The following is a 26032-nucleotide window of genomic DNA, read 5'->3' as shown; positions in this document are numbered from 1 at the left end:
AAGTCACACCCCTGTTAGGGCTCCTTTTATTCTCTGTGTGACCTAAGATGGTCAAAAGTATATGCAGGCTGATGAATTATCCTGGATCAAGAAATACCAGGCTAGTTATGAGATAGACCAGTTATATTTTTCTTTATTATAAGGGGCAAACTCACGAAACAGGAACGAGAAGGCCAAGCTCTGCTGTGTAGTGTGGGAACCCAAAAGTCACGCCCTGACTTGGTCCCACCCCTTAAAGACCATTGGCTGACAAAGATTCCCCATCACTTCCCCCTTTTGTCTAAATAAGAGTGATCCAAACCCAATTCAAAACTATATACAATAGAAACAGATATCAAGTATAAAATTACAACCAACAGAAATAATATTAAGCAAGCAACACATGCTAAATGTTTAATAATCATTTTATTTTAAAGAGTCTAAGTCTTGCATCGGACATAACTGGTCATTGCTGTCAGGGAAGCTTCCTAAATCCATTTTGCTTTCTTTGAATTGAGCCTATGGAGGACTCTACCAAGAGCAGGAATGAAATCCCTATGCAAAAAATCTCCCAGATTGAGTTCTTCCCAATTTTGATAGCTAAGTCCCCTCTCTACCACCTATTCCTAGGAACAATAAAATTTCCTCTTAGTAGAAGGGACTGTAAGAGAGTGGATTATGTTCTTTCTGTCTAAAGTAATAGCTTTGTGAATTAGGGTAATGGTTAGTCCTAAGTAGGTGACCCGAGGAGTGGACATTTTGGCCTTGGGCGGTGAGACTCTATAGGCCCTGCTGGACAAGAAATTTAGAAGAGCAGAAGTATTAGTTTGGCTAATTTCTAAGGATGGACTGCAAAGTAAAATATCTACATACTGTATGAGTTTAGATTTGGAGAGACAGGGAGAGTAGGTCAGAAGCTGGGGTCTGGCCAAATAGATGTGGGATCTCCTGGAACCCCTGTGGTAGGACAGTCTGGGTGAGCGGTGTCAAGGTCGGTCTAGGCGGCAGCATGAGGCTGAGAGGGATAGAGAAAAAGGCATCCTTGAGATCCACAACCGAGCAAGCGAGAGGTCCCTGAGGAGCTGGTGGAAAGAAGGGTGTAGGGATTAGGCACAATGGGATAAAGTGGGATGAATGCAGAATTAATGACTTGGCGGTCTTGAACTAGGCGGTAGGTCCTGTTAGGTTCCTTAGCTACAAGTATAGGAGTGCTGAAAGGAGAAAAGGTGTGCAAAGTAGCTTTTTTCTTAGAAGGTCAGAGATGATAGGCACTGGCCCCTTAAGGCTCTGGAGTGGGAGTGAGTAGTGAGTGATGGACCACAAGGGGTCCTGGAATTGGATGACAATGAAAGCAACACATGGACAGAAGGACCTCCTACACCAGGAACCAGTTAGGAGGAGGAGGAGAGGAACTGTTGGTGAATCTGGTGTCAGGTGAATAGGGGGAGCAAATGAAAAGCTCCTACTTTGGCTAAGAGATTCCTTCCCAGGAAGGGCACAGGACAGGTTGGTACTACCAGTAATGAATGAGAGGAATATCCCTGAAAATGCAATTGAGTAGTGGGATCTGATGAGGTCGATAAGGTTGTCTCCCTACTCCAACAATAGGGAGATGAAAAGAAGTGGGTCCTCAACTTCCCCAGGACCATGTATGTGGCATCAATATCCAAGAAAAAGGAGTTGGATCACCCTGATACCATCATGTCCACCCAGGGCTTCCTGTCAGAGATGACAGTGGCTGGATCAAGAAGACCCAAGTATCCTCAGACATTCATGGCCAGGGCTAGGAAATTGGCTTGAGGGTGGTCTGTGTTTGATGTCCCCATGCCATGAGGTACACGAGGGCAATCCACTGACCAGTGTCCCTCTTGCTGCCGCTTTGGACACTATATGGCCTATGGGGATTAGGGAAAGCCTGGGCCCAGTGTCCATCTTGACCATACTTGAAACAAGGACCAGGTGGTCCTCGAGCCCCAGAGGGCAAGGGATCCTGGGTAGATTCTGAGTTGGGTCGGATGCCCTTGGTCAGCATCTGGTACTTTTGTTAACAAGCTTTCTCATCTCTCATGGTACACCTTAAAGGCCAGTGCTAAGATTCTGTCTGTGGGAGAAGGGGACCCTCTCTCTAGATGCCTAAGCTTAGCCCTAATATCAGGGAAGCTGTGGGGGAAAAATAGGTCATAAGAAGTTGCCTGCCCTCTGGGTTTTCAGGGTCTAAGTTTAGTACACCATAAGAGGGTCTTTGTGAGGCATTCCAGACCCTGAGATGGATTTTTTTTTTTTTTGATTTTTCGAGACAGGGTTTCTCCGTAGCTTTTGGTTCCTGTCCTGGAACTAGCTCTTGTAGACCAGGCTGGCCTCGAACTCACAGAGATCCGCCTGCCTCTGCCTCCCGAGTGCTGGGATTAAAGGCGTGCGCCACCACCGCCCGGCTCCCTGAGATGGATTTTTATTTCCAGGACAAGTTTTCTCGGGGTCGCATCCACTACCCTGAAAGAAGCCGACCTTGACCTCAGAGATTCACCTGCCTTTGCCTCTGGGATTAAAGTCATGCATTGCCACTGAACAGCAAAAACTAGCTTTTGAGAAATGACAAAACCTTCAACAAATGGTACCTGGAATCTAAATACCACAAGTAGGAAGCAAGTAGATCCCTCTTGGTGTTTCCCTGGGGGACACCAGTTCACACACATCCATTCTTCCCATGAACTCCAAAACTCTATAGGTGGCAGATAAAATAACCCAAAGTGCAGGATCCCTCATGGGCTAGCACTTGCTGAGCAGGGCTTTAGCACTGAAGAAATAGTGCTACCGATGGCAAGAGGGATGTCATGAAGCTGAGAACCTCAGGTCCAGTATAGGAAATGGTCAAATGCCCACACAATGGGCAAACTCTTTGATGACTTTCATCTGGCAGAGGATTATTGTCTACAACACACCAAGGACTCAGATTTTAAAAAATATTTTGTAAGAAACTCTTTCTCTTTACTAGTTCTAATTTCTATGTGTGTTGGTGTTTTGTGTGAATGCTGGTCTGTAGGTGGACGTCAGAAGTCCTGGACATGGAGTTACAGACAGAAGGAAGCTGCCATGTGTGTTCTAGGAATTGAATCTAGGTCCCCTGTAAAGGCTGCTGGTGTTCTCACCCACTGAGCCATCTCTACAAGCCCCAGAATTCATTTGTTAAAGAAGATAACACAGAACCATTTCAGACTATAAAAGGTCCAGCAAAGCGAACGGCTGAAGTCCAGCATCAGCAGGCCAGAGACACTGGACAGGAGAGGTGGGGTCAGCCTCTAAACCCACCCAGGAGACTTCTCTCAGGGAACAAAGTTCAATTCGGGTTATTTTTCTCTTTCTTTTAATTGTCTCTTGATTGTTCTTTTATCCCCTTTATACCACTCTGGACAATAGTTTCTAACCAAAGAAAGATAACCTCACAACCACAACTCATATTTTCCTAAAACAGTATCCTTTTTAAAAAAAGATTTATTTTATTAATTATGTATACAGCATCTGCCTGCAGGGACCCCTGCAGGCCAGAAGAGGGCACCAGATCTCATTATAGATGTTTGTGAGCCACCATGTCCTTGCTGGGAATTGAACTCAAGACCTCTGGAAGAACAGTCAGTGCTCTTAATCTCTGAGCCATCTCTCAGCCCCCTAAAACAGTATTTTTACACAAGAAAACTCACAGTATGATCATAAGTTATATATTTTTTTTCAGGAGCCCACAAGTGGTTAAACATTTTTCTTAGTATTAATTTGCATTAATTAAGATGTGTAATATCAACTTCACCCCAAAGCAATGATTCTTCTATTAACCATTGACAAATTTTAAGCAAGTCAAGCACCTTTCAGCCAGGTCTTTTGACTGGCAGGGAGCTTCCTGTGGCTCCAGTGTAGCAGATTCCTGTCCTATTGCCACGCTACCAAACCGTAAACAAGTGGTCTAGCTAACCATCTAGTTTTCTTTCTTATTTATACACAATATTTCATTTAAATTTCCTTTGGCAACTTTATTTTCTCAGTGTGCTTATCAGATCCTGTGATTCTTTCTGTAAGCTACATGGCCAAGGAACTCAGACCTAACCTTGAGTGTTGGGGTTTGGAGACATAATTGCTTTCTTTGATTGTCAACCCACTTTGCCACAGAGAGAATTTGTGTCTCTACAATGCCTGAAACTTCTTGTTCTGACTCCCCATCCTCAGAAGAACTCACACATGGAAAAGAGGAGGGTATCTTCTTTCTGTCTCTTGTATTTTTCCTTGAAGCAGCTGGCAGAGCAGCCTAAACCATGGGATGTCTCCACGTGGGATGTCTCCATGCCTGAATTCCAACAGAGTTGACACATCTCCCCTTCCCCTTGCCCATTTGCTGTGTAACAGCTTCTGAGGAAATAATAAAGGGCGGTTTGATCAGAAATACTGTCCTGCCATCACTTCTCCTGTCTCTTGCTATTCCATTGCTCTCCCCTAGGCTTATCAGGGACCACCTTTTGCATCCTGCTGGCCCGGATACCCCCTCCCCTTCTCCCCAGCATTAGTTCTTCTTTGCTCTCTTGATGACCACCACTGCCGCTCTGACTGCCGCTCTGACTGGGAAAACATGGATCTCAGTGGTATTAGCGCCTCTCTCAGCTGGCTAGCAACGGTGAACATAACAGTTGTGCTGCTGCCTTTGCCAATGACATGATCACTTTGCTGGACCTTTTGTTGTTTGGGTCATCCCATGTTCTCTTCCTTGATAAGTGACTTCTGCATCCTGGAGAGCACCAGCTGCCTGTCCAGAGGACCCAGGTTAAATTCCCAGCACACACTTGTCAGCTCACTACTGTGTAAATCCAATTCCAGGGCATCTGACACCCACACACAGACAAGCATTCAGGCAAAACACTAATACACATAGAAATCAAACGTAAGTGAGACAAAGAGTTTCTTTAAAAAGATTTTTTTAAAGGCTGAGTGCTTTGTGGATTGTAGACACTAATACAATACCAGATGAAAAGTTATCAAAGAGTTTCTTCTGTTCGGTGGACATTAGACCACTGCCTTTGCTGGACCTGAGAATTTCAGTTTCACGATGTCCCTCTTGCAGTTGGTAGCACTATGTCTTAGTGCTGAAGTCCTGCTCAGCAAGTGCTTGCCCATGAGGGATCCTGCGAGTTTGGGGTACTTTTTCATCTGCCACCTTTAGAGTTTTGACTTCCATAGGAAGAATTGATCTGTGTTGAATGGTGCCCCTATAGGGTCATACAGAGTGAGAGCTAGGTGCATTCTGCTTGTGGCTATTCAATTTTTAAGAACCATTTGTTGAATATCATTGTGTCATTTCCCAAAAGTTTATTTTTCATTTTTTATTATTTTATTGATTTTTATTGATTTCTATATTTTTCTCTGCTCCCCTCCCTACCTCTTCTCCTCTGCTTCACACCTCTGGCAAGGTCCCCATGCTCCCAACTTACCCAGGTGATCTTGTCTTTTTCTACTTGCCATGTAGATTATAGTTATGTAAGCCTCTCAAGTGTCCTCATTGTTGTCTAGATTCCCTAGGGTTGTGATTTGTGGGCTGGTTTCCTTTGCTTTATGTTTTACAACCACTTATGAGTGAGTACATGTGATGATTATCTTTCTAGGTCTGGGTTACCTCATTCAAAATGATGTTTTCTAGCTCTATCAATTGCCTGCCAAATTCACCTTAACCATGACGTCTTGATATATGGTATCTGACGCAGACGGGTCCCCGTTCCTGGGCTCCAACCTCGCCTCCATCATAGGCTCCACAATCATCTCTGCCCTCTGCTCTGGACCCATAAACATTGTCAGCTCTGGACCAGAACCCTTTCTGGGTCTGGAACACACACCTGTCCTTGGCTGCACACTCACCCCATTCACCTGTTGCAGTTTTGCGTCAGATCTGGACTCAAACCCTTGGTCGGATCCGGGCACGCCCCCTTAGTTTGCAGCAGATTCCAACAGTTCTATGGAAGCGCTTTCGCCCCTGTGGTCGGATCCGCACTCTCCTCCTTGGTGGTCTGCAAGGGAACCTCTGCTCCATTGTCTCCATCGCTTGGGCAGCACTTGGGCGGGGAGGACAGCAGTGCCTGCACTGGGGCAGGCAGCATATCCTGTTACAGGCTCCTCCAGGCCTGGGTATTTGTAGTCATGAAGGGAGGCGGGGTCAGAAAATGGCGAAATTTCAGAAAAGAAACCGCGGCCTCTAGACGTACAGTATCCGGCGCAGACTGAGTTCTGGCAAAACAGCGACGCCAGCGGCCGGCGGTGCAGCCGGCATGCTGAACTGCGTTTGGCGTCAGTAGCGTTTCTGCTTCTGCCTGGGTCTTCTCCTTTGACTCCGGTGAGAGTGAGAAACGGACGTCCCGCGGTGGACCCGCCGCATCGTCCGGGCGTCCGGACGGGACCCGTCACCGTTGTCAAGCGGGGGACTCGCCGCATGGTCCCACGGTTTCCCACGGTAGACCCGCCGCGTTGTCCCGCGGTGGACCTGCCGAGTCATCCGGCGGTCCGGACGGGACCCATCCACGTCGCCCGGCTGTGGACCCGCCGCACGGTCTCGCGGTGGACCCGCCGCACGGTCTCGCGGTGAACACGCCGACTCATCCCCCCGGTCCGCAGGGGACCCGTCACCGTGTCCCGCGGTGGACCCGCCACATGGTCCCGCGATGGACCTACCGCATCGTCCGGGCGTCCGGACGGGTCTCGTCCGCGTCGTCCTGCGGTGTACCCGCCTCGTCGTCCCAACGTCCGGATCGGACCCTTTATCGTTTTTAGGCGGTCCTGACGGGACACGCTGAGTTCCGGCGCCACAGCGACGCCAGCGGCCGGCGGTGCAGCCGACATGCTCAACTGCGTTTGGCGTCAGTAGCGTTTCTGCATCTGCTTGGTTCTTCTCCTTTGGCTCCAGTGAAAGTGAGAAATGGTCGGGTAGCCTTGGCCCGGCATTTGACCGCAGTGGGTCCACGCGGAGGGTCCTTAGCTGCGTCGAGACCGACCGCTACAAAAGGAGGCGACGAAAAAGGCCGTCGGAGACAGGGCCATACTCGAGTCCTGAGTCCAGAATGTCCCCAACACCGTTGGCGCTGGGAATGCACCGCCGGCGAGAAGGAGATTCGGCGCAGGGGAGGGTGCGGGGGTGGGGGGCTGCGCAAACACCGAATCCGTCGTCTTCCACGCGGTTCTAGTCGGATGCCTTGGTACCCTTGCGCGACAAAAACGTGTCTTTGCCCACGGAAGCTGGCACTTAATCTGCTACGGAACGGGATCGGGTGAAGTTACAGCGGCGTGTATAGAAACCACAGAGAACCGAACGTAGAGGACGCGAACACGGGAAAGAAACCGCGTCCTCCTGACCGCTATAGGGTGCGAACTGGCACCATGGCATCAGAGGGTTCTTGTACTGCACCGTTTGTCTCCCGTCGAAGGGAACGCGGTAGGGATGGAATTCCGCAGCAACCGTGGAAAACTGCAGGATGGGGCGCTGTGCACCGCAAAGTGGCACTTGGCCCAGTGCCTGACTCTCAGGGACGCTGGCTGCAAGGAAGTGGCAGGCCTGCAGCTTGGGGTTTGAGCTGAGGACTGGCATCAACAGCCTTTCTGCTATTGGCTAGCACTTCCTCATCACTCCCCCCCCCACCCACGACACGCCACAGCACACCAGACCCAGGTGGTGCCTACCCACCAGTTTCACCTGTGGACCTGAGGAAAGACCACCCTTTTCCCCACACCAGCCTTTCCAGGAATCCTAGAAATATGAGCTTCGGGGTGGGTGTGGTCAGTACCTTTGAGAATTGGCGCGGTTACAACCAAGTAAATTACGTTTATGTATTAAGTAATTAAGAATTGACAGTGACCACCGAAAACACATTGAAGTGTTTATTTTGAGAGGAACCGGCTGCACTGAAGACAACCTGGCTAGGTTTAGGCAAGGATCTTCTTAGCATAGAGCTCAATTTGAAACGCTGAAAGTCTCCCGGAGCTCTCTAAGGGTCTTTGCTCTGGAACACCGGTGTGCAGCAGCCACACAGCACAGCAGGCAGCATATTAGGCAACGAACGCTCTCCGGACTTGCACCCGTCGTCGGCATCGTCGTCAGCATCGTCGTCGGCGTCGTCGTCGGCGTCGGCCTAGGCGTCGTCTGCAGCCTGGAACCCCGTCGTTGGCTCCATCCTCGCCCCCACCGTCGGCTTTGGCGGACCCGCACAGGTCGGCGGCGGCGGCTGCAGATTCGCACACCACGTCGTCGGCTCCGGCCTCGGCCTCGGCCTCGCCCGCGTCGATGTCGGCTCTGCACTGGCCCCCGTGGTGGTCGGCTCCAGAACCGGTGCTCCGTCATCGTCTCCATCGCTTGAGCAGCACTTGCAGCGGGAGGACAGCAGAGCTTGCACTGTAGCAGGCAGCAGAGCCTGCTACAGGCTCCTCCAAGCCTGGGTATTTATAGTCTTGAAGGAAGGCGGGGTCAGAAAATTGGGACTTTTCAGAATAGAAACCGCAGCCACTTGACCTAAGGTATGGTGTACAGACTCACCCCGTTCGTCCCTGTCGCCGGCTCCGCACTCGTCCCCTCGGTCGCTCATCTGTTGCGGACCCATACCCACCGTACGCCCCCGTCCCCCAGCACCTCGGAGCGGTCCTCGGCTGCGCGCTGGCCCAAATCCTCGGCTGCGGACTCGCACCGGTCCACGTCGTCGGATTGGCCGTGCGGATCGATTTCCGCAGCAGCCTTACATACAGAGTTTGATACCGGTCTCTAAACGAAAGGACAGTGGCAGTAAATCAAGGACGCCTTTTGAAAATCACCGTCGGATTGCAGCTCGGACGAGCAGACGTCCGATGAGAATTCGGCTCCGTGCACGAATCCGCGCACTCGCGGACAGCGACACAGTAGTCGGGGAACCCCTTAGTGCTAGCTCCGTGTCCCGGGAATCGCCTTGACGCTGAGTTCCGGCGCCACAGCGACGCCAGCGGCCGGCGGTGCAGCCGGCATGCTGAACTGCGTTTGGTGTCAGTAGCGTTTCTGCTTCTGCCTGGGTCTTCTCCTTTGGCTCCGGTGAGAGTGAGAAACGGTCGTCCCGCGGTGGACCCGCCGCATCGTCCCGCGGTGGACTCGCCGCGTCGTCCGGGCGTCCGCACGGGACCCGTCACCGTTGTCCAGCGGTGGACCTGCCGCATGGTCCCACGGTTTCCCACGGTAGACCCGACGCGTTGTCCTGCGGTGGACACGCCGCCTTATCCCGCGGTCCGCACGGGACTTGTCACCGTGTCCCGCAGTGGACCCGCCACAAGGTCCCGCGATGGACCTGCCGCAACTTTAAGGCGTCCAGACGGGACCCGTCCGCGTCGTCCCGCGGTGGAACCGCCTCGTCGTCGCATAGTCCGGACCAGACCCTTTAGCGTTTTCCGGCGGTCAGGACGGGACACGCTGAGTTCGGGCGCCACATCGACGCCAGCGGCCGGCTGCTTGGCGTCAGTAGCGTTTCTGCTTCTGCCTGGGTCTTCTCCTTTGACTCCGGTGAGAGTGAGAAAAGGTCGTCCCGCTGTGGACCCGTCGCGTCTTCCCGCGGTCCGGACGGGACCCGTCACCGTTGTCCCGCGATGAACCCGCCGCATGGTCCCATGGTATCCCACGGTAGACCCGCCGCGTTGTCCCGCGGTGGACCTGCCGAGTCGTCCGGCGGTCCGGACGGAACCCATCCTCGTCTTTCCGCGGTGGACCCGCCGCATGGTCCCGCGATGGACCTGCCGCGTCGTCCCGAGGTCCGGACCGGGCCGTTTAGCGTTGTCCGGTGGTCCGGACGGGACCCGCCCGCGTCCTCTCGCGGTGGACCTGCCGCATCGTCCCGTGGTGGATCCGCCGCGTCTTCCCGCGGTCCGAAAGGGACCAGTCCGCGTCGTCCCGCCGTAGACCCGCCGCATGGTCCCACGATAGACCCGCTGCGTTGTCCCGCGGTGGACCTGCTGAGTCGTCCTCGGTCCGGACAGGACCCTTTCTCGTCGTCCCGCGGTCCGGACGGGACCCGTTAGCGACGTCCCGCGGTGGACTCGCCGCGTCGTCCCGCTGTCCGGACGAGGCGGGTCCACCGCGGGGACGATGCGGAGGGTCCCGTCCGGACCGTGGGACGACTCGGATGGGTCCCGTCCGGATCGCGGGACGACGGGGATTTGTCCTGTCCGGACCGCGGGACGATGGGTCCAGTCCAGTCCTGCTGATGCGACGAGTCTGCTGCACCGGATACGGGACTAGAGGTTTCGTTTTTGTTTTTTTTTTTTGTTTTTTTTTTTTTTTGAAATTTCACAATTTTCTGACCCCGCCTTCCTTCAAGACTACAAATACCCTGGCTGGAGCAGCTTGTAAAAAGCTGTTCTGCTTGCCCCTGTGCATGCTCTGCTGTCCTCCCGGTGCAAGTGCTGCTGGAGCAATGGTCTGGATGACAGAGCAGCGGGTCCTGAGCGGACAACGGGAGCGAGTGCAGGGCCGAAGATGGGGCCAACTCCGGAGTCTTCTCCTGGGACGAGTCCCGTTCCGAGGACGGGACGATTGGGATGAGTACGTCCAGAGGACGGGACGATGGGGACGAGACGTGTCCCGACGACAGGACTACTGACACCAAACGCAGCTCAGCATGCCGGCTGCACCGCCAGCCGCTGGCGTCGCTGTGGCGCCCGAACTCAGCGTGTTCGTCCGGACGACCGGAAAACGCTAAAGGGTTCGGTCCGGACCTCGGGACGACTCGGCAGGTCCACCGCGGACAACGCGGCGGGTCTACCGTGGGATACCGTGGGACCATGCGGCGGGTCCACCGCGGGACGACGTTGACTGGTCCCGTCCGGAACGCGGGAAGACGCAGCGGGTCCACCGCGGGACAACGCTGCAGGTCCACCGCGGGACTACGCGGACGGTTCGGGTATGGACCAGCGGACAACGGTGACGGGTCCCTTCCGGACCTCGGGACGACGCGGCGGGTTCACCGCGGGACGACGCCGATGCGTCCCGTCCGGACCGCCGGACGACTCGGCAGGTCCACCGCGGGACAACTCGGCGGGTCTACCGTGGGAAACCGTGGGATCATGCGGCGGGTCCACCGCTGGACAACGGTGACGGGTCCCGTCCGGACGCCCCGACGACGCGGTAAATTCACCGCGGGACGATGCGGCGGGTCCACCGCGGGAGGATGCGAATGGTCCACCGCGGGACAACCCGGCAGGTCCACAGCGGGACCATGCGGCGGGTCCACCACGGGACGACGCGGATGGTTCCCTTCCGGACCGCCAGACGACTCGGCAGGTCCACCGCGGGACAACGCGGCGGGTCTACCGTGGAAAACCGTGGGACCATGCGGCGAGTCCACCGTGGGATGACGTTGACGGGTCCCGTCCGGACCGCGGGAGGACGCGTTGGGTCCACCGCGGGACGATGCGGTCGGGTCCAGTCTAGACGGCTGAACAACGGTGACCGATCACGTCCGGAACTCGGGACGACGCGGCGGAATCGCCGCGGAACGACGCTAACGAGTCCCATCTGGACCGAAGGGCGACGCGGCGGGTCCACCGCGGGACGACCTTTTCTCACTCTCACCGGAGACAAAGGAGAAGACCCAGGCAGAAACAGAAACGCTACTGACGCCAAACGCAGTTGAGCAGGCCGGCTGCACCGCCGGCCGCTGGCGTCGCTGTGGCGCCGGAACTCAGCGTGTCCCGTCAGGACCGCCGAAAAACGATAAAGGGTCCGATCCGGACCTTGGGACGACGAGGCGGTTCCACCGCAGGACGACGCGGACGGGTCCCGTCCGGACGCCCGGACGATGCGGTAGGTCCATCGCGGGACCATGTGGCGGGTCCACCGCGGGACACGGTGACGGGTCCCCTGCGGACCGGGGGGATGAGTCGGCGTGTTCACCGCGAGACCGTGCGGCGGGTCCACGGCGAGACCGTGCGGCGGGTCCACCGCCGGGCGACGTGGATGGGTCCCGTCCGGACCGCCGGATGACTCGGCAGGTCCACCGCGGGACAACGCGGCGGGTCTACCGTGGGAAACCGTGGGACCATGCAGCGAGTCCACCGCTGGACAACGGTGACGGGTCCCGTCCGGACGCCCGGACGATGCGGCGGGTCCACCGCGGGACGTCCGTTTCTCACTCTGACCGGAGTCAAAGGAGAAGACCCAGGCAGAAGCAGAAACGCTACTGACGCCAAACGCAGTTCAGCATGCCGGCTGCACCGCCGGCCGCTGGCGTCGCTGTTTTGCCAGAACTCAGCGTCACCGCGATTCCCGGGGCATGGAGCTAGCACTAAGAGGTTCCCCGACCACTGTGTCGTTGTCCGCGAGTGCGCGGATTCGTGCGCGGAGCCGAATTCCCATCGGACGTCGGCTCGCCGGAGCTGCAATCCGACGGTGATTTTCAAAGGGCGTTCGTGATTTTCTGCCACTGTCCTTTCGTTTAGAGACCTGAATCAAACTCTGTATGTAAGGCTGCTGCGGGGTTCGATCCGCACGACCAAACCGACGACGTGGACCGGTGCGAGTCTGCAGCTGACGATTGACGCCAGCGAGCAGCCGAGTACCGGCCCGGGGTGTGGTGGAGGGTGGGAGCATATGGTGGGTACGGGTCCGCAGCAGATGACCGACGGGACGGGTGCGGAGCCGGCGATCGGGACGACGGGGGCGAGTCTGCGCCGGATACTGTACGTCTAGAGGCCGCGGTTTCTTTTCTGAAATTTCGCCATTTTCTGACCCCGCCTCCCTTCATGACTACAAATACCCAGGCCTGGAGGAGCCTGTAGCAGGATATGCTGCCTGCCCCAGTGCAGGCACTGCTGTCCTCCCCGCCCAAGTGCTGCCCAAGCGATGGAGACAATGGAGCAGAGGTTCCCTTGCAGACCACCAAGGAGGAGAGTGCGGATCCGACGACAGGGGCGAAATCGCTTCCATAGGACTGTTGGAATCTGCTGCCAACTAAGGGGGCGTGCCCGGATCCGACCAAGGGTTTGAGTCCAGATCTGACGCAAAACCGCAACAGGTGAATGGGGTGAGTGTGCAGCCAAGGACAGGTGTGTGTTCCGAACCCAGAAAGGGTTCTGGTCCAGAGCTGACAATGTTTATGGGTCCAGAGCAGAGGGCAGAGATGATTGTGGAGCCTATGATGGAGGCGAGGTTGGAGCCCAGGAACGGGGACCCGTCTGCGTCAGATACCATATATCAAGACGTCATGGTTTTTTTTTTGTTTTTTTTTTTTGTTTGTTTGTTTTCGAGACAGGGTTTCTCTGTGGCTTTGGAGCCTGTCCTGGAACTAGCTCTGTAGACCAGGCTGGTCTCGAACTCACAGAGATCCACCTGAAGACATCATGGTTAAGGTGAATTTGGCAGGCAATGGATAGAGCTAGAAAACATCATTTTGAATGAGGTAACCCAGACCTAGAAAGATAATCATCACATGTACTCACTCATAAGTAGTTGTAAAACATAAAGCAAAGGAAACCAGCCCACAAATCATAACCCTAGGGAATCTAGACAACAATGAGGACACTCTGAGAGGCTTACATAACTATAATCTGCATGGCAAGTAGAAAAAGACAAGATCACCTGGGTAAGTTGGGAGCATGGGGACCTTGCCAGAGGTGTGAAGCAGAGGAGAAGAGGTAGGGAGGGGAGCAGAGAAAAATATAGAAATCAATAAAAATCAATAAAATAATAAAAAATGAAAAATAAACTTTTGGGAAATGACACAATGATATTCAACAAATGGTTCTTAAAAATTGAATAGCCACAAGCAGAATGCACCTAGCTCTCACTCTGTATGACCCTATAGGGGCACCATTCAACACAGATCAATTCTTCCTATGGAAGTCAAAACTCTAAAGGTGGCAGATGAAAAAGTACCCCAAACTCGCAGGATCCCTCATGGGCAAGCACTTGCTGAGCAGGACTTCAGCACTAAGACATAGTGCTACCAACTGCAAGAGGGACATCGTGAAACTGAAATTCTCAGGTCCAGCAAAGGCAGTGGTCTAATGTCCACCGAACAGAAGAAACTCTTTGATAACTTTTCATCTGGTATTGTATTAGTGTCTACAATCCACAAAGCACTCAGCCTTTAAAAAATCTTTTTAAAGAAACTCTTTGTCTCACTTACGTTTGATTTCTATGTGTATTAGTGTTTTGCCTGAATGCTTGTCTGTGTGTGGGTGTCAGATGCCCTGGAATTGGATTTACACAGTAGTGAGCTGACAAGTGTGTGCTGGGAATTTAACCTGGGTCCTCTGGACAGGCAGCTGGTGCTCTCCAGGATGCAGAAGTCACTTATCAAGGAAGAGAACATGGGATGACCCAAACAACAAAAGGTCCAGCAAAGTGATCATGTCATTGGCAAAGGCAGCAGCACAACTGTTATGTTCACCGTTGCTAGCCAGCTGAGAGAGGCGCTAATACCACTGAGATCCATGTTTTCCCAGTCAGAGCGGCAGTCAGAGCGGCAGTGGTGGTCATCAAGAGAGCAAAGAAGAACTAATGCTGGGGAGAAGGGGAGGGGGTATCCGGGCCAGCAGGATGCAAAAGGTGGTCCCTGATAAGCCTAGGGGAGAGCAATGGAATAGCAAGAGACAGGAGAAGTGATGGCAGGACAGTATTTCTGATCAAACCGCCCTTTATTATTTCCTCAGAAGCTGTTATACAGCAAATGGGCAAGGGGAAGGGGAGATGTGTCAACTCTGTTGGAATTCAGGCATGGAGACATCCCACGTGGAGACATCCCATGGTTTAGGCTGCTCTGCCAGCTGCTTCAAGGAAAAATACAAGAGACAGAAAGAAGATACCCTCCTCTTTTCCATGTGTGAGTTCTTCTGAGGATGGGGAGTCAGAACAAGAAGTTTCAGGCATTGTAGAGACACAAATTCTCTCTGTGGCAAAGTGGGTTGACAATCAAAGAAAGCAATTATGTCTCCAAACCCCAACACTCAAGGTTAGGTCTGAGTTCCTTGGCCATGTAGCTTACAGAAAGAATCACAGGATCTGATAAGCACACTGAGAAAATAAAGTTGCCAAAGGAAATTTAAATGAAATATTGTGTATAAATAAGAAAGAAAACTAGATGGTTAGCTAGACCACTTGTTTACGGTTTGGTAGCGTGGCAATAGGACAGGAATCTGCTACACTGGAGCCACAGGAAGCTCCCTGCCAGTCAAAAGACCTGGCTGAAAGGTGCTTGACTTGCTTAAAATTTGTCAATGGTTAATAGAAGAATCATTGCTTTGGGGTGAAGTTGATATTACACATCTTAATTAATGCAAATTAATACTAAGAAAAATGTTTAACCACTTGTGGGCTCCTGAAAAAAAATATATAACTTATGATCATACTGTGAGTTTTCTTGTGTAAAAATACTGTTTTAGGGGGCTGAGAGATGGCTCAGAGATTAAGAGCACTGACTGTTCTTCCAGAGGTCTTGAGTTCAATTCCCAGCAAGGACATGGTGGCTCACAAACATCTATAATGAGATCTGGTGCCCTCTTCTGGCCTGCAGGGGTCCCTGCAGGCAGATGCTGTATACATAATTAATAAAATAAATCTTTTTTTAAAAAGGATACTGTTTTAGGAAAATATGAGTTGTGGTTGTGAGGTTATCTTTCTTTGGTTAGAAACTATTGTCCAGAGTGGTATAAAGGGGATAAAAGAACAATCAAGAGACAATTAAAAGAAAGAGAAAAATAACCCGAATTGAACTTTGTTCCCTGAGAGAAGTCTCCTGGGTGGGTTTAGAGGCTGACCCCACCTCTCCTGTCCAGTGTCTCTGGCCTGCTGATGCTGGACTTCAGCCGTTCGCTTTGCTGGACCTTTTATAGTCTGAAATGGTTCTGTGTTATCTTCTTTAACAAATGAATTCTGGGGCTTGTAGAGATGGCTCAGTGGGTGAGAACACCAGCAGCCTTTACAGGGGACCTAGATTCAATTCCTAGAACACACATGGCAGCTTCCTTCTGTCTGTAACTCCATGTCCAGGACTTCTGACGTCCACCTACAGACCAGCATTCACACAAAACACCAACACACATAGAAATTAGAACTAGTAAAGAGAAAGAGTTTCTTACAAAATATTTTTTAAAATCTGAGTCCTTGGTGTGTTGTAGACAATAATCCTCTGCCAGATGAAAGTCATCAAAGAGTTTGCCCATTGTGTGGGCATTTGACCATTTCCTATACTGGACCTGAGGTTCTCAGCTTCATGACATCCCTCTTGCCATCGGTAGCACTATTTCTTCAGTGCTAAAGCCCTGCTCAGCAAGTGCTAGCCCATGAGGGATCCTGCACTTTGGGTTATTTTATCTGCCACCTATAGAGTTTTGGAGTTCATGGGAAGAATGGATGTGTGTGAACTGGTGTCCCCCAGGGAAACACCAAGAGGGATCTACTTGCTTCCTACTTGTGGTATTTAGATTCCAGGTACCATTTGTTGAAGGTTTTGTCATTTCTCAAAAGCTAGTTTTTGCTGTTCAGTGGCAATGCATGACTTTAATCCCAGAGGCAAAGGCAGGTGAATCTCTGAGGTCAAGGTCGGCTTCTTTCAGGGTAGTGGATGCGACCCCGAGAAAACTTGTCCTGGAAATAAAAATCCATCTCAGGGAGCCGGGCGGTGGTGGCGCACGCCTTTAATCCCAGCACTCGGGAGGCAGAGGCAGGCGGATCTCTGTGAGTTCGAGGCCAGCCTGGTCTACAAGAGCTAGTTCCAGGACAGGAACCAAAAGCTACGGAGAAACCCTGTCTCGAAAAATCAAAAAAAAAAAAAATCCATCTCAGGGTCTGGAATGCCTCACAAAGACCCTCTTATGGTGTACTAAACTTAGACCCTGAAAACCCAGAGGGCAGGCAACTTCTTATGACCTATTTTTCCCCCACAGCTTCCCTGATATTAGGGCTAAGCTTAGGCATCTAGAGAGAGGGTCCCCTTCTCCCACAGACAGAATCTTAGCACTGGCCTTTAAGGTGTACCATGAGAGATGAGAAAGCTTGTTAACAAAAGTACCAGATGCTGACCAAGGGCATCCGACCCAACTCAGAATCTACCCAGGATCCCTTGCCCTCTGGGGCTCGAGGACCACCTGGTCCTTGTTTCAAGTATGGTCAAGATGGACACTGGGCCCAGGCTTTCCCTAATCCCCATAGGCCATATAGTGTCCAAAGCGGCAGCAAGAGGGACACTGGTCAGTGGATTGCCCTCGTGTACCTCATGGCATGGGGACATCAAACACAGACCACCCTCAAGCCAATTTCCTATCCCTGGCCATGAATGTCTGAGGATACTTGGGTCTTCTTGATCCAGCCACTGTCATCTCTGACAGGAAGCCCTGGGTGGACATGATGGTATCAGGGTGATCCAACTCCTTTTTCTTGGATATTGATGCCACATACATGGTCCTGGGGAAGTTGAGGACCCACTTCTTTTCATCTCCCTATTGTTGGAGTAGGGAGACAACCTTATCGACCTCATCAGATCCCACTACTCAATTGCATTTTCAGGGATATTCCTCTCATTCATTACTGGTAGTACCAACCTGTCCTGTGCCCTTCCTGGGAAGGAATCTCTTAGCCAAAGTAGGAGCTTTTCATTTGCTCCCCCTATTCACCTGACACCAGATTCACCAACAGTTCCTCTCCTCCTCCTCCTAACTGGTTCCTGGTGTAGGAGGTCCTTCTGTCCATGTGTTGCTTTCATTGTCATCCAATTCCAGGACCCCTTGTGGTCCATCACTCACTACTCACTCCCACTCCAGAGCCTTAAGGGGCCAGTGCCTATCATCTCTGACCTTCTAAGAAAAAAGCTACTTTGCACACCTTTTCTCCTTTCAGCACTCCTATACTTGTAGCTAAGGAACCTAACAGGATCTACCGCCTAGTTCAAGACCGCCAAGTCATTAATTCTGCATTCATCCCACTTTATCCCATTGTGCCTAATCCCTACACCCTTCTTTCCACCAGCTCCTCAGGGACCTCTCGCTTGCTCGGTTGTGGATCTCAAGGATGCCTTTTTCTCTATCCCTCTCAGCCTCATGCTGCCGCCTAGACCGACCTTGACACAGCTCACCCAGACTGTCCTACCACAGGGGTTCCAGGAGATCCCACATCTATTTGGCCAGACCCCAGCTTCTGACCTACTCTCCCTGTCTCTCCAAATCTAAACTCATACAGTATGTAGATATTTTACTTTGCAGTCCATCCTTAGAAATTAGCCAAACTAATACTTCTGCTCTTCTAAATTTCTTGTCCAGCAGGGCCTATAGAGTCTCACCGCCCAAGGCCAAAATGTCCACTCCTCGGGTCACCTACTTAGGACTAACCATTACCCTAATTCACAAAGCTATTACTTTAGACAGAAAGAACATAATCCACTCTCTTACAGTCCCTTCTACTAAGAGGAAATTTTATTGTTCCTAGGAATAGGTGGTAGAGAGGGGACTTAGCTATCAAAATTGGGAAGAACTCAATCTGGGAGATTTTTTGCATAGGGATTTCATTCCTGCTCTTGGTAGAGTCCTCCATAGGCTCAATTCAAAGAAAGCAAAATGGATTTAGGAAGCTTCCCTGACAGCAATGACCAGTTATGTCCGATGCAAGACTTAGACTCTTTAAAATAAAATGATTATTAAACATTTAGCATGTGTTGCTTGCTTAATATTATTTCTGTTGGTTGTAATTTTATACTTGATATCTGTTTCTATTGTATATAGTTTTGAATTGGGTTTGGATCACTCTTATTTAGACAAAAGGGGGAAGTGATGGGGAATCTTTGTCAGCCAATGGTCTTTAAGGGGTGGGACCAAGTCAGGGCGTGACTTTTGGGTTCCCACACTACACAGCAGAGCTTGGCCTTCTCGTTCCTGTTTCGTGAGTTTGCCCCTTATAATAAAGAAAAATATAACTGGTCTATCTCATAACTAGCCTGGTATTTCTTGATCCAGGATAATTCATCAGCCTGCATATACTTTTGACCATCTTAGGTCACACAGAGAATAAAAGGAGCCCTAACAGGGGTGTGACTTCTCCACAGGGAGAGAATGGCCCATGAGAAGCCCCATTTCAAGCTGGGGAGGTCTGGGGCACAGGGAACACACCTAACCTTCTGCCCAGCAGCAAAAGTGGGACCAAGGGTGACTTTGACCTCTGCACGGTCTCCTCTCCGGGCTAGCAGCTTCACCAGGACAGGAGGGTGGGCATATTGATCCAGAAGCATGATATTGGCAGAGTCCTCCTGGTACCTAATGGTCCTGCCTGTGTAGACTCACAGGTTGGTATCCTCAAATTCAACTGGGGTGGTCTCCCCTGTTTGTCCCTCAAATGGACAATAGAGCAATAAAATCCCTTCTTTCCCAATATCTCCATTTGCTCCGGTAGCAGCCCTAAGCTTACCTGTGGACTGGTTTACCCCCAAAACAACCATCACAACCATCCCCTTTCGGGGATCCCAGCTCCTTCAAGTGGGATGTTTTCACTTAAATTGACGCTGTGGCCCCTAGGTACCGTAATGCAGATAAAGGTCCAATTTTCCTGCTTTCTTGGATCTTTTTCCCTCCCGGCCCTCCCGTTATATGAGGCAACTCTGGGCCCCCTCCATGAACCTCTTCTCAATGCTTTCACTAAGCCCTTTCAAAAACTGCAACAAGCTCTGCTCCAGGCTCCAGCCCTTCATCTCCCAGACCTAACTCATCCTTTCTCCCTCTGTGTATGGGAAAAGAAGGATATGCCCTTTTCTAGGGCATATGTGTTATGTTCTAGGTACCAGCTGGGGCTTTCCTGTGCATCTGTAGCATACCTGTGGCGAAAACTAGACCTTACCACCTACAGATGGGCACTGTATGTGCTTTAGCAGCTGCTGAGCTCCTTATTTGTGAACCAAAAAAACTAACCTTTGGGTCACCCACCACTATCTTCTCCCACCCCAACCTGTCCCATCTCTGAACCCTATAACGGCTTACAAACCTTACCTCCTTCCTGAGTTCTTTCTCTCCAAGTGGCCCTAGTAGAAGATGCCACACTTACTTTCCAATCCTGCCCACCCCTCAATATCTCAAATCTCCTCCATCAACCTAATACTGACTATTCCTCCATCTCATTCCTGCATTGAAGCCCTTAAGGAACTACTTCCCCATCCTTCACACATACAGGAGGGCACACTGCCTCAGGCCACTTGTACCTGGTACACAGATGGCAGCTCCTTTTTACATGAGTGGGCCCAAAAAGCAAGCTTTGCCCTGGTATCAGATACTGGGGTGGAGGAGGCACAGTACTATCCGCCCATACTACTAACCAACAGGCTGAATTAATAGCTTTCACCTGTGCCTTTCAGTTGACACAGGGTTGATCCCTAAATGTTCTTACACAGACTCCAAATATGCTTTTCATATCCTCCTGTCCCACGCTGCTATCTGGAAAGAGCATGGGCGACTTAACAACAAAAGGAGTACCCATAACTAACTCAGGCCCAGTTGTGGCTCTGCGAAAAGCCTCCCATCTCCCCAAGGTTACTGGGATTATTCACTGCTGGTCTCATCCGAAGACAGCTCCATTATCTCTAGGGGAAACAGCCGGGCTGATGAGGCAGCTAGAGCTTCTGCCCTCCAAGGCTAGATTCACCTCACCCACTGCGGGGACTCCACCCACTGCAATCCGCATCCTCACAACCACCCCCTGACACTCGACAGATTCTGTCCTAATAGACTCTGTCTCATTGTGTCAAGGCTCACCTCCAGCCCACTCCTGGCTTGCATTTCTTAAGAACTATCTGCAAAAAAAAAAAAAAAAAAAAAAAAAAAAAAAAAAAAAAAAAAAAACTATCTGTGCCTCCTATAAAATCTATCAGATGTCAGTCCCTAATCCCAGGTAGCATAGCCTCCCTTTTCCTACCCAGGCCAGGGACTCTCTCCCAGGGACTGACTAACAACTTGACTTTACCCACATCCCCACAGTCAGACGTGGGAACTATCTCCTGGTATTAGTGGATACATTATCAGGGTGGACAGAAGCATTTCTGGCTTCTAATAAGAAGGCCCAGACAGCTTGTAACATCCTTCTCCAGGAAATTGTTCCGTGATTTGGAGTTCCAGACTCTCTTCAGTCAGAACTATGGTCCTGAGTTCACCTCTCAGATCTCTCAAACTCTATCTAAAGCTCCCAACATCCCTTGGCATTTTCATATCCCCATACCACTCCCAGTTCTCAGGGAAAGTAGAACAAACTAACTCCTACTTTAAAAAGAAGAAGAAAGGAGGAGGAGGAGGAGGAGGAGGAGGAGGAGGAGGAGGAGGAAGAGGAGGAGGAGGAGGAGGAGGGGAAAAGAGAAAAAACATTCTAGTTAAAATTTCACAGGAACTTCACCTTGACTGGGTAAAGCTCTTGCCTCTGGCTCCTTTCAGGCTCTGGACTCTGGCCAAATGATCCCTTTCCATCTGGCCCTTTGAACTCACATATGAGACCCTAGTTCTAACTCCCAGTCTCTCACCTACACCTTCTCCTCTCCCTGATTACCTGCTTGCGTCCCTCCTTTATCACCTCCACTCCCTCCTGTGGAAATTCATCGACTACACCCTACCTCGACTGTATACCAACCCCTGTCCATCTCCAATCAACATCAGAAATCAGACCAACTTCTCTCTCCTCCAGACCAACCTCACCCCTTTCTCCTAAGTGGTGGAGCCCCTTCAAAATAATTTTTATAACTCCCAACAGCTGCTAAGCTTGAAGGCCTCCCTCATTGGATTCATTTATGTCATCTCAAACCCTTCACCCCTCCACCTCACACTCATACTCCTTCGCACACGGTAACTACAACAGTAAGCTGTGGAGGACACCAAGATCAACTGTCTTGTCTGCGGTTTCAGAAGAATGAAATACTGTACTCTGCTGGATGGAGAGCTCCATATGCTTTCCTTCCTGACCCCTCTACCTCCCCGCAGCTGATCCACATTCTCCTGTTTCTATTAATTGCACCCTGCTTCATCAATCTCCTCTCTATCACCAATGACTCATTCAAAACTCTGAATCAAACCAATTAGCTATTGTTACAGGACGGCCAGCCATTAGCCATGGACCTGGAGGCATAAAGACCACCAAGCATGCCCAGGTACCTGCAGAAATCAACTGCCAGTCTCTCTTGAATTTTAAGGTGATGCTATGATGATGGGGAAGAAACAGGAGCTTTAAAATTTGCTTATATAAACATAAAAGATAAAAGTTTGTTGGGGGGGCGCTGGAGAGATGGCTCAGTGGTTAAGAGCACTGCCTATTCTTCCAAAGGTCCTGAGTTCAATTCCCGACAACCACATAGTGGCTCACAACCATCTGTAGTGAGATCTGGTGCCCTCTTCTGGCCTCCAGGCATACATGCAGACAGAATACTGAGAATACTGTAAACATAATAAATGACTTGGGTTCACCTCAAACAGGTCAGACACCCCCTTCTTTCAATTGCTAGTACCTAAGAAAAATTCTCTTCCTAAGTTTTTTATCTTTTCTACAGACTCCCAGGTGGATCTCTGTGAGTTTGCAACCAGCCTGCTCTACACAGTTGAATACAAGAGAAATACATAGACCCTGTCTCAAAAACAAAAACACAAAGACAACATAATAAGAGCTGGGTCGTGGCAGTGCACACCTTTAATCCCAGCACACAGGAGATGGAGACAGGTGGATCTCTGTGAATTTGAGGCCAGCCTGGTCTACAGAGTGAGTTCCAGTACAACTAGGATTGTTATATAAACATTTTCTCAAAAAAAATTAAAAATTACATAGTAAGACCCCATCTCACAAAAAAAACAGCAATAATGACCACATACAACGTTAACCCACTAAATGAATACAAATGTAGAAATCTGTACACACACACACACACACACACACACTGCAAACCAAAACCAAATGCCTATATGTGTCTTGACGGCAGAGTATTTGCCTGACCTGTACATGGTTCTGAGGTCCATCCGCGAAAACAAAACAGAAAATCCACAGAAAGCTCTGGGCCATTCCAACAGGCAGTCAAGGCTGGAACGCATGCTTAGGAGCCCAGCGGTCCACACCCCCACTGCACTCAGGATAAAAGAAGGAAACAATCCTTAAATTTGTTTGTTTGCATTGATCACAGAACCATGAAAAGCAGAGATAACCAGGAAATAGTCTAAGTAACCAACAAACCGGATGTGGAGTGAGTGGCATATGGTGAAACGTAACAGCACATCTATGTGGTTAGGGTGCAGCACAGTAGACTGTGCTAGAATAAATATTTGCTGACAAGGATAAATAGTAATGTTTTGTTGCGGAGAGAAAAAGCAAATGATAATACTGATAATGGAGACGTGTGATTTCAAAAATATGCACGTACATGTGCAAAATGTACATACACACGTTACATGCACCAGTTCGAGTCTTCTGTTGGTAGAATTCTGATGTCTACAGCTCATCTGATTTCTATAATAAAACTGTTAACTTTTCTAAAAGCATACATGTAATGACTTTCTAAGAGATGCTGGTACAGGAAGTGAATGGGGGGTGCCTAAGTGAGTCCAGGACCACAGAGGGCTTTTGCTCAGAGAAGCCTACTCCAGCGGCTGCACACAGGTAAGAGCCTTAGCACTACTCCCCCACCAGCCTAAAAGGCAAGGGCAGCGGCATCTAGTGGGCACTGCTGGGGTTGCAAGTGCTGGCCCATTTCTGTTCAGTGTTGCAGGGGACGGAGAAGAGAGACCTGATGAGTATCATGGTGCCACCAGCAAGGACCGCTGCTCAACATTCCTTCACCACCTGGGCAAAGTGCACAGCTGGGTTCAAGAGTAAGAATATGAGGCTGCCTTGACCAACACTGCCTGATAGACAGACAGACAAAACACAAAGAGAGGAGTAGGCTACGCCTAAGAAACCCCTAAGAAGGAAGTGCCATCGGTACTATGGACTATGTGACACCCATTTCTCTTGCCATCGGTACTATGGACTTACATGAAGACTCCGGTGCAAAGATAATCTGGCCAATGTCACATAACCCTCAGACAAGAGAGCAAAAAATGAAGTCCAACCCCATCTAACCTCAACCATAAGATTCTTGGTTCTGTAGGGCCCTTGCCTGAGACAATTCACACCTCTAAAACCCTGTCTATGGGACCACTGATGGCTCCAAGCCTAGCAGGCATGTGGCTCCTTGCCATATAGAGTCAGGGCTACTAGTACTATAGAGCCCTTTCAAGTTAGGTCCCTATGCTCCAAGCAGTTGATTACCTTGGCAGCCAAGGATAATCCTCCCATCCTGGTTGGCAGTGGTAAGAGCTGCTAGAAAGGGCTCATATAATCAGTGGGGAGGCAAGCTGTGAGGCTGTGGCCTGGCCCTCCTCCAGGGAGTCGGAAGAAAAGGATAGGATGGGGAAAAAAGCTTCCCTTTGATCAAGTAAATGTCCTTTCCAAGGGCCTGTGCCTGGCTCTTCTCTCTCACCCTCCTAACTCACCCTCAGTAGGCCCTGACTGCAGGCTCTTGAAAAAGTGCTGGAAGCCATCCAGATTGTGATTCTCCTGAGAGGCTGAAAGATGGAAGAACAACTCGAAAACATTCTGGGAAGCCAAAGAGCTACGTGTGGGGAGAGCAGGATAGACACGCAGAATGAGAAGAAGCCCTGGATGAGACACCAAGCCAGTCTACAACCTATTTCCTCTGAAGTCAACAAACTGTGAGAAGGAAACAAATTGTGGTCTGAACTCTAAAGACATGGCCACCCCACACCATTATGGGAAGGTAGCTCACCGGCACCTCAGAGGAGTTCAAAATCTCACAAGAAATCTTACTGGTCTGCTTCCTGAGGTCACTGCTCTATTACCTGTAAGAACCCAGATTCCTCAGAACCATGGCCTCCTCACAAATACCCCACTGCTCTCATCACCCTAAAGGTGTTCAAGACAAGATCTGAAGAGTGGGAAGTTTGGGAAGGTTGGCTCAGCCAGTAAGAGCACTAACTGTTCTTCCAGAAGACCTGGAACCTACCCAATGTCTCACAACCACCAATAATTCCAGTTCTGCTGGATCTGATGCCCTCTTATTCAGACCTCTTTGGGCACCAGACATACATACATGCAGTCCACGTGCATACATGTAGGTAAAACACCTATACATAGAAGATAAAATAAGAACAACTTCAAAAAGAAGACGATAATGATGTGCTGTTTCCTCCCGAAGGCACATATGCAGACAGGGCCCTGAAGGAGTAAGGGTTAGTTTAAAAACAAACCCTTGGGAGGCTGTGAAGATGGCTCACAAGCTTGCCACATCATCGTGAAAACCTGAGTTGGGATACTCAGCGAACACATAGAAGCCAGAGACAGTAACCTGAGTGTCTATAATCCCAGTGTTCTTATTGCACAGTGGGATACAGAGACAAGAGATGCCCCAGAAGCCTGCAAGCTAGCTTGCCTGGCAAACACAGTGGCAAAACAATCCAGAGACCCTGCCTCAGAGTAGAAAGCAGGAAGCAGCACGGGAAGAAATTGTCCTCTAAGCAGATACACACACTGTAGCACATGCACACCTGGATTCACAACACGAATGTGTGCATACACACAGCACACACACAGGAAAGCCGAATCTTAAAAAAAAAATAAAAAGAAAAGAAAAGAAAAAAGAAAATGAAAAATTCAATCCTTTGCACAAAGGGAGGTAAGTCCTGGACCCGTCCCAGGGAAGGCCAAGGTGTAGGCTCCCTGCCATGGAGCGGTAGATGCCTCAGCTCATCTCACAGGGTGCGAGCATTAGATTCGGCGGGACTTAGAAAAATTGCTACAAAGACTGGCATCTGGTTAAGACTACTTCACTCAGCCTTTATAAACAAGTGAAAAGGAAACAAGCAGGTGAAAGAAGCCTGCCACAAGAATCCAGGCTGTGGGAATGGAAGTCTGTGGTGACTTAAGAACATGGGGCCATTGTCCGCTATTTAGAGTCAAACACCAACTGTGACTGAAGAACACTTTGGCAGCTTCTTTTCCCTATAAATGCATTGGCACGACCACTGTAGTGATGTAGGACAG

General features: G+C 50.5%; 1 protein-coding gene and 1 long non-coding RNA gene across 2 annotated transcripts in view; both read right to left on the bottom strand.

Annotated features, from left to right (window-relative positions):
- Positions 1 to 386: 386 nt before the first annotated feature.
- On the bottom strand, positions 387 to 6656 carry LOC121432891. Its single transcript, XR_005972246.1, has 2 exons — positions 5866 to 6656; positions 387 to 1061 (listed from the first exon to the last, which is right to left on the bottom strand). It is a non-coding gene; the product is annotated as an uncharacterized LOC121432891 (long non-coding RNA).
- Positions 6657 to 7876: 1220 nt separating this feature from the next.
- LOC121432890 overlaps positions 7877 to 26032 on the bottom strand; it is a 41023-nt gene continuing 22867 nt past the window's right edge. Inside the window, exon 2 of the mRNA XM_041631060.1 lies at positions 7877 to 8191. Coding sequence (XP_041486994.1) covers positions 8089 to 8191 — 103 coding nt within the window. The 3' untranslated portion in view covers positions 7877 to 8088. The remainder of the gene's footprint in view (positions 8192 to 26032) is intronic.

Source organism: Microtus oregoni, unplaced genomic scaffold (genome assembly GCF_018167655.1).
Source record: "Microtus oregoni isolate MIOR12 unplaced genomic scaffold, Mior012 000036F_ref0000092, whole genome shotgun sequence".
In the NCBI taxonomy this organism is placed as follows: Eukaryota; Metazoa; Chordata; class Mammalia; order Rodentia; family Cricetidae; genus Microtus; species Microtus oregoni.
The sequence above is the reverse complement of the archived record's forward strand: the minus strand, read 5'-3'. Positions and strand labels throughout refer to the sequence as shown.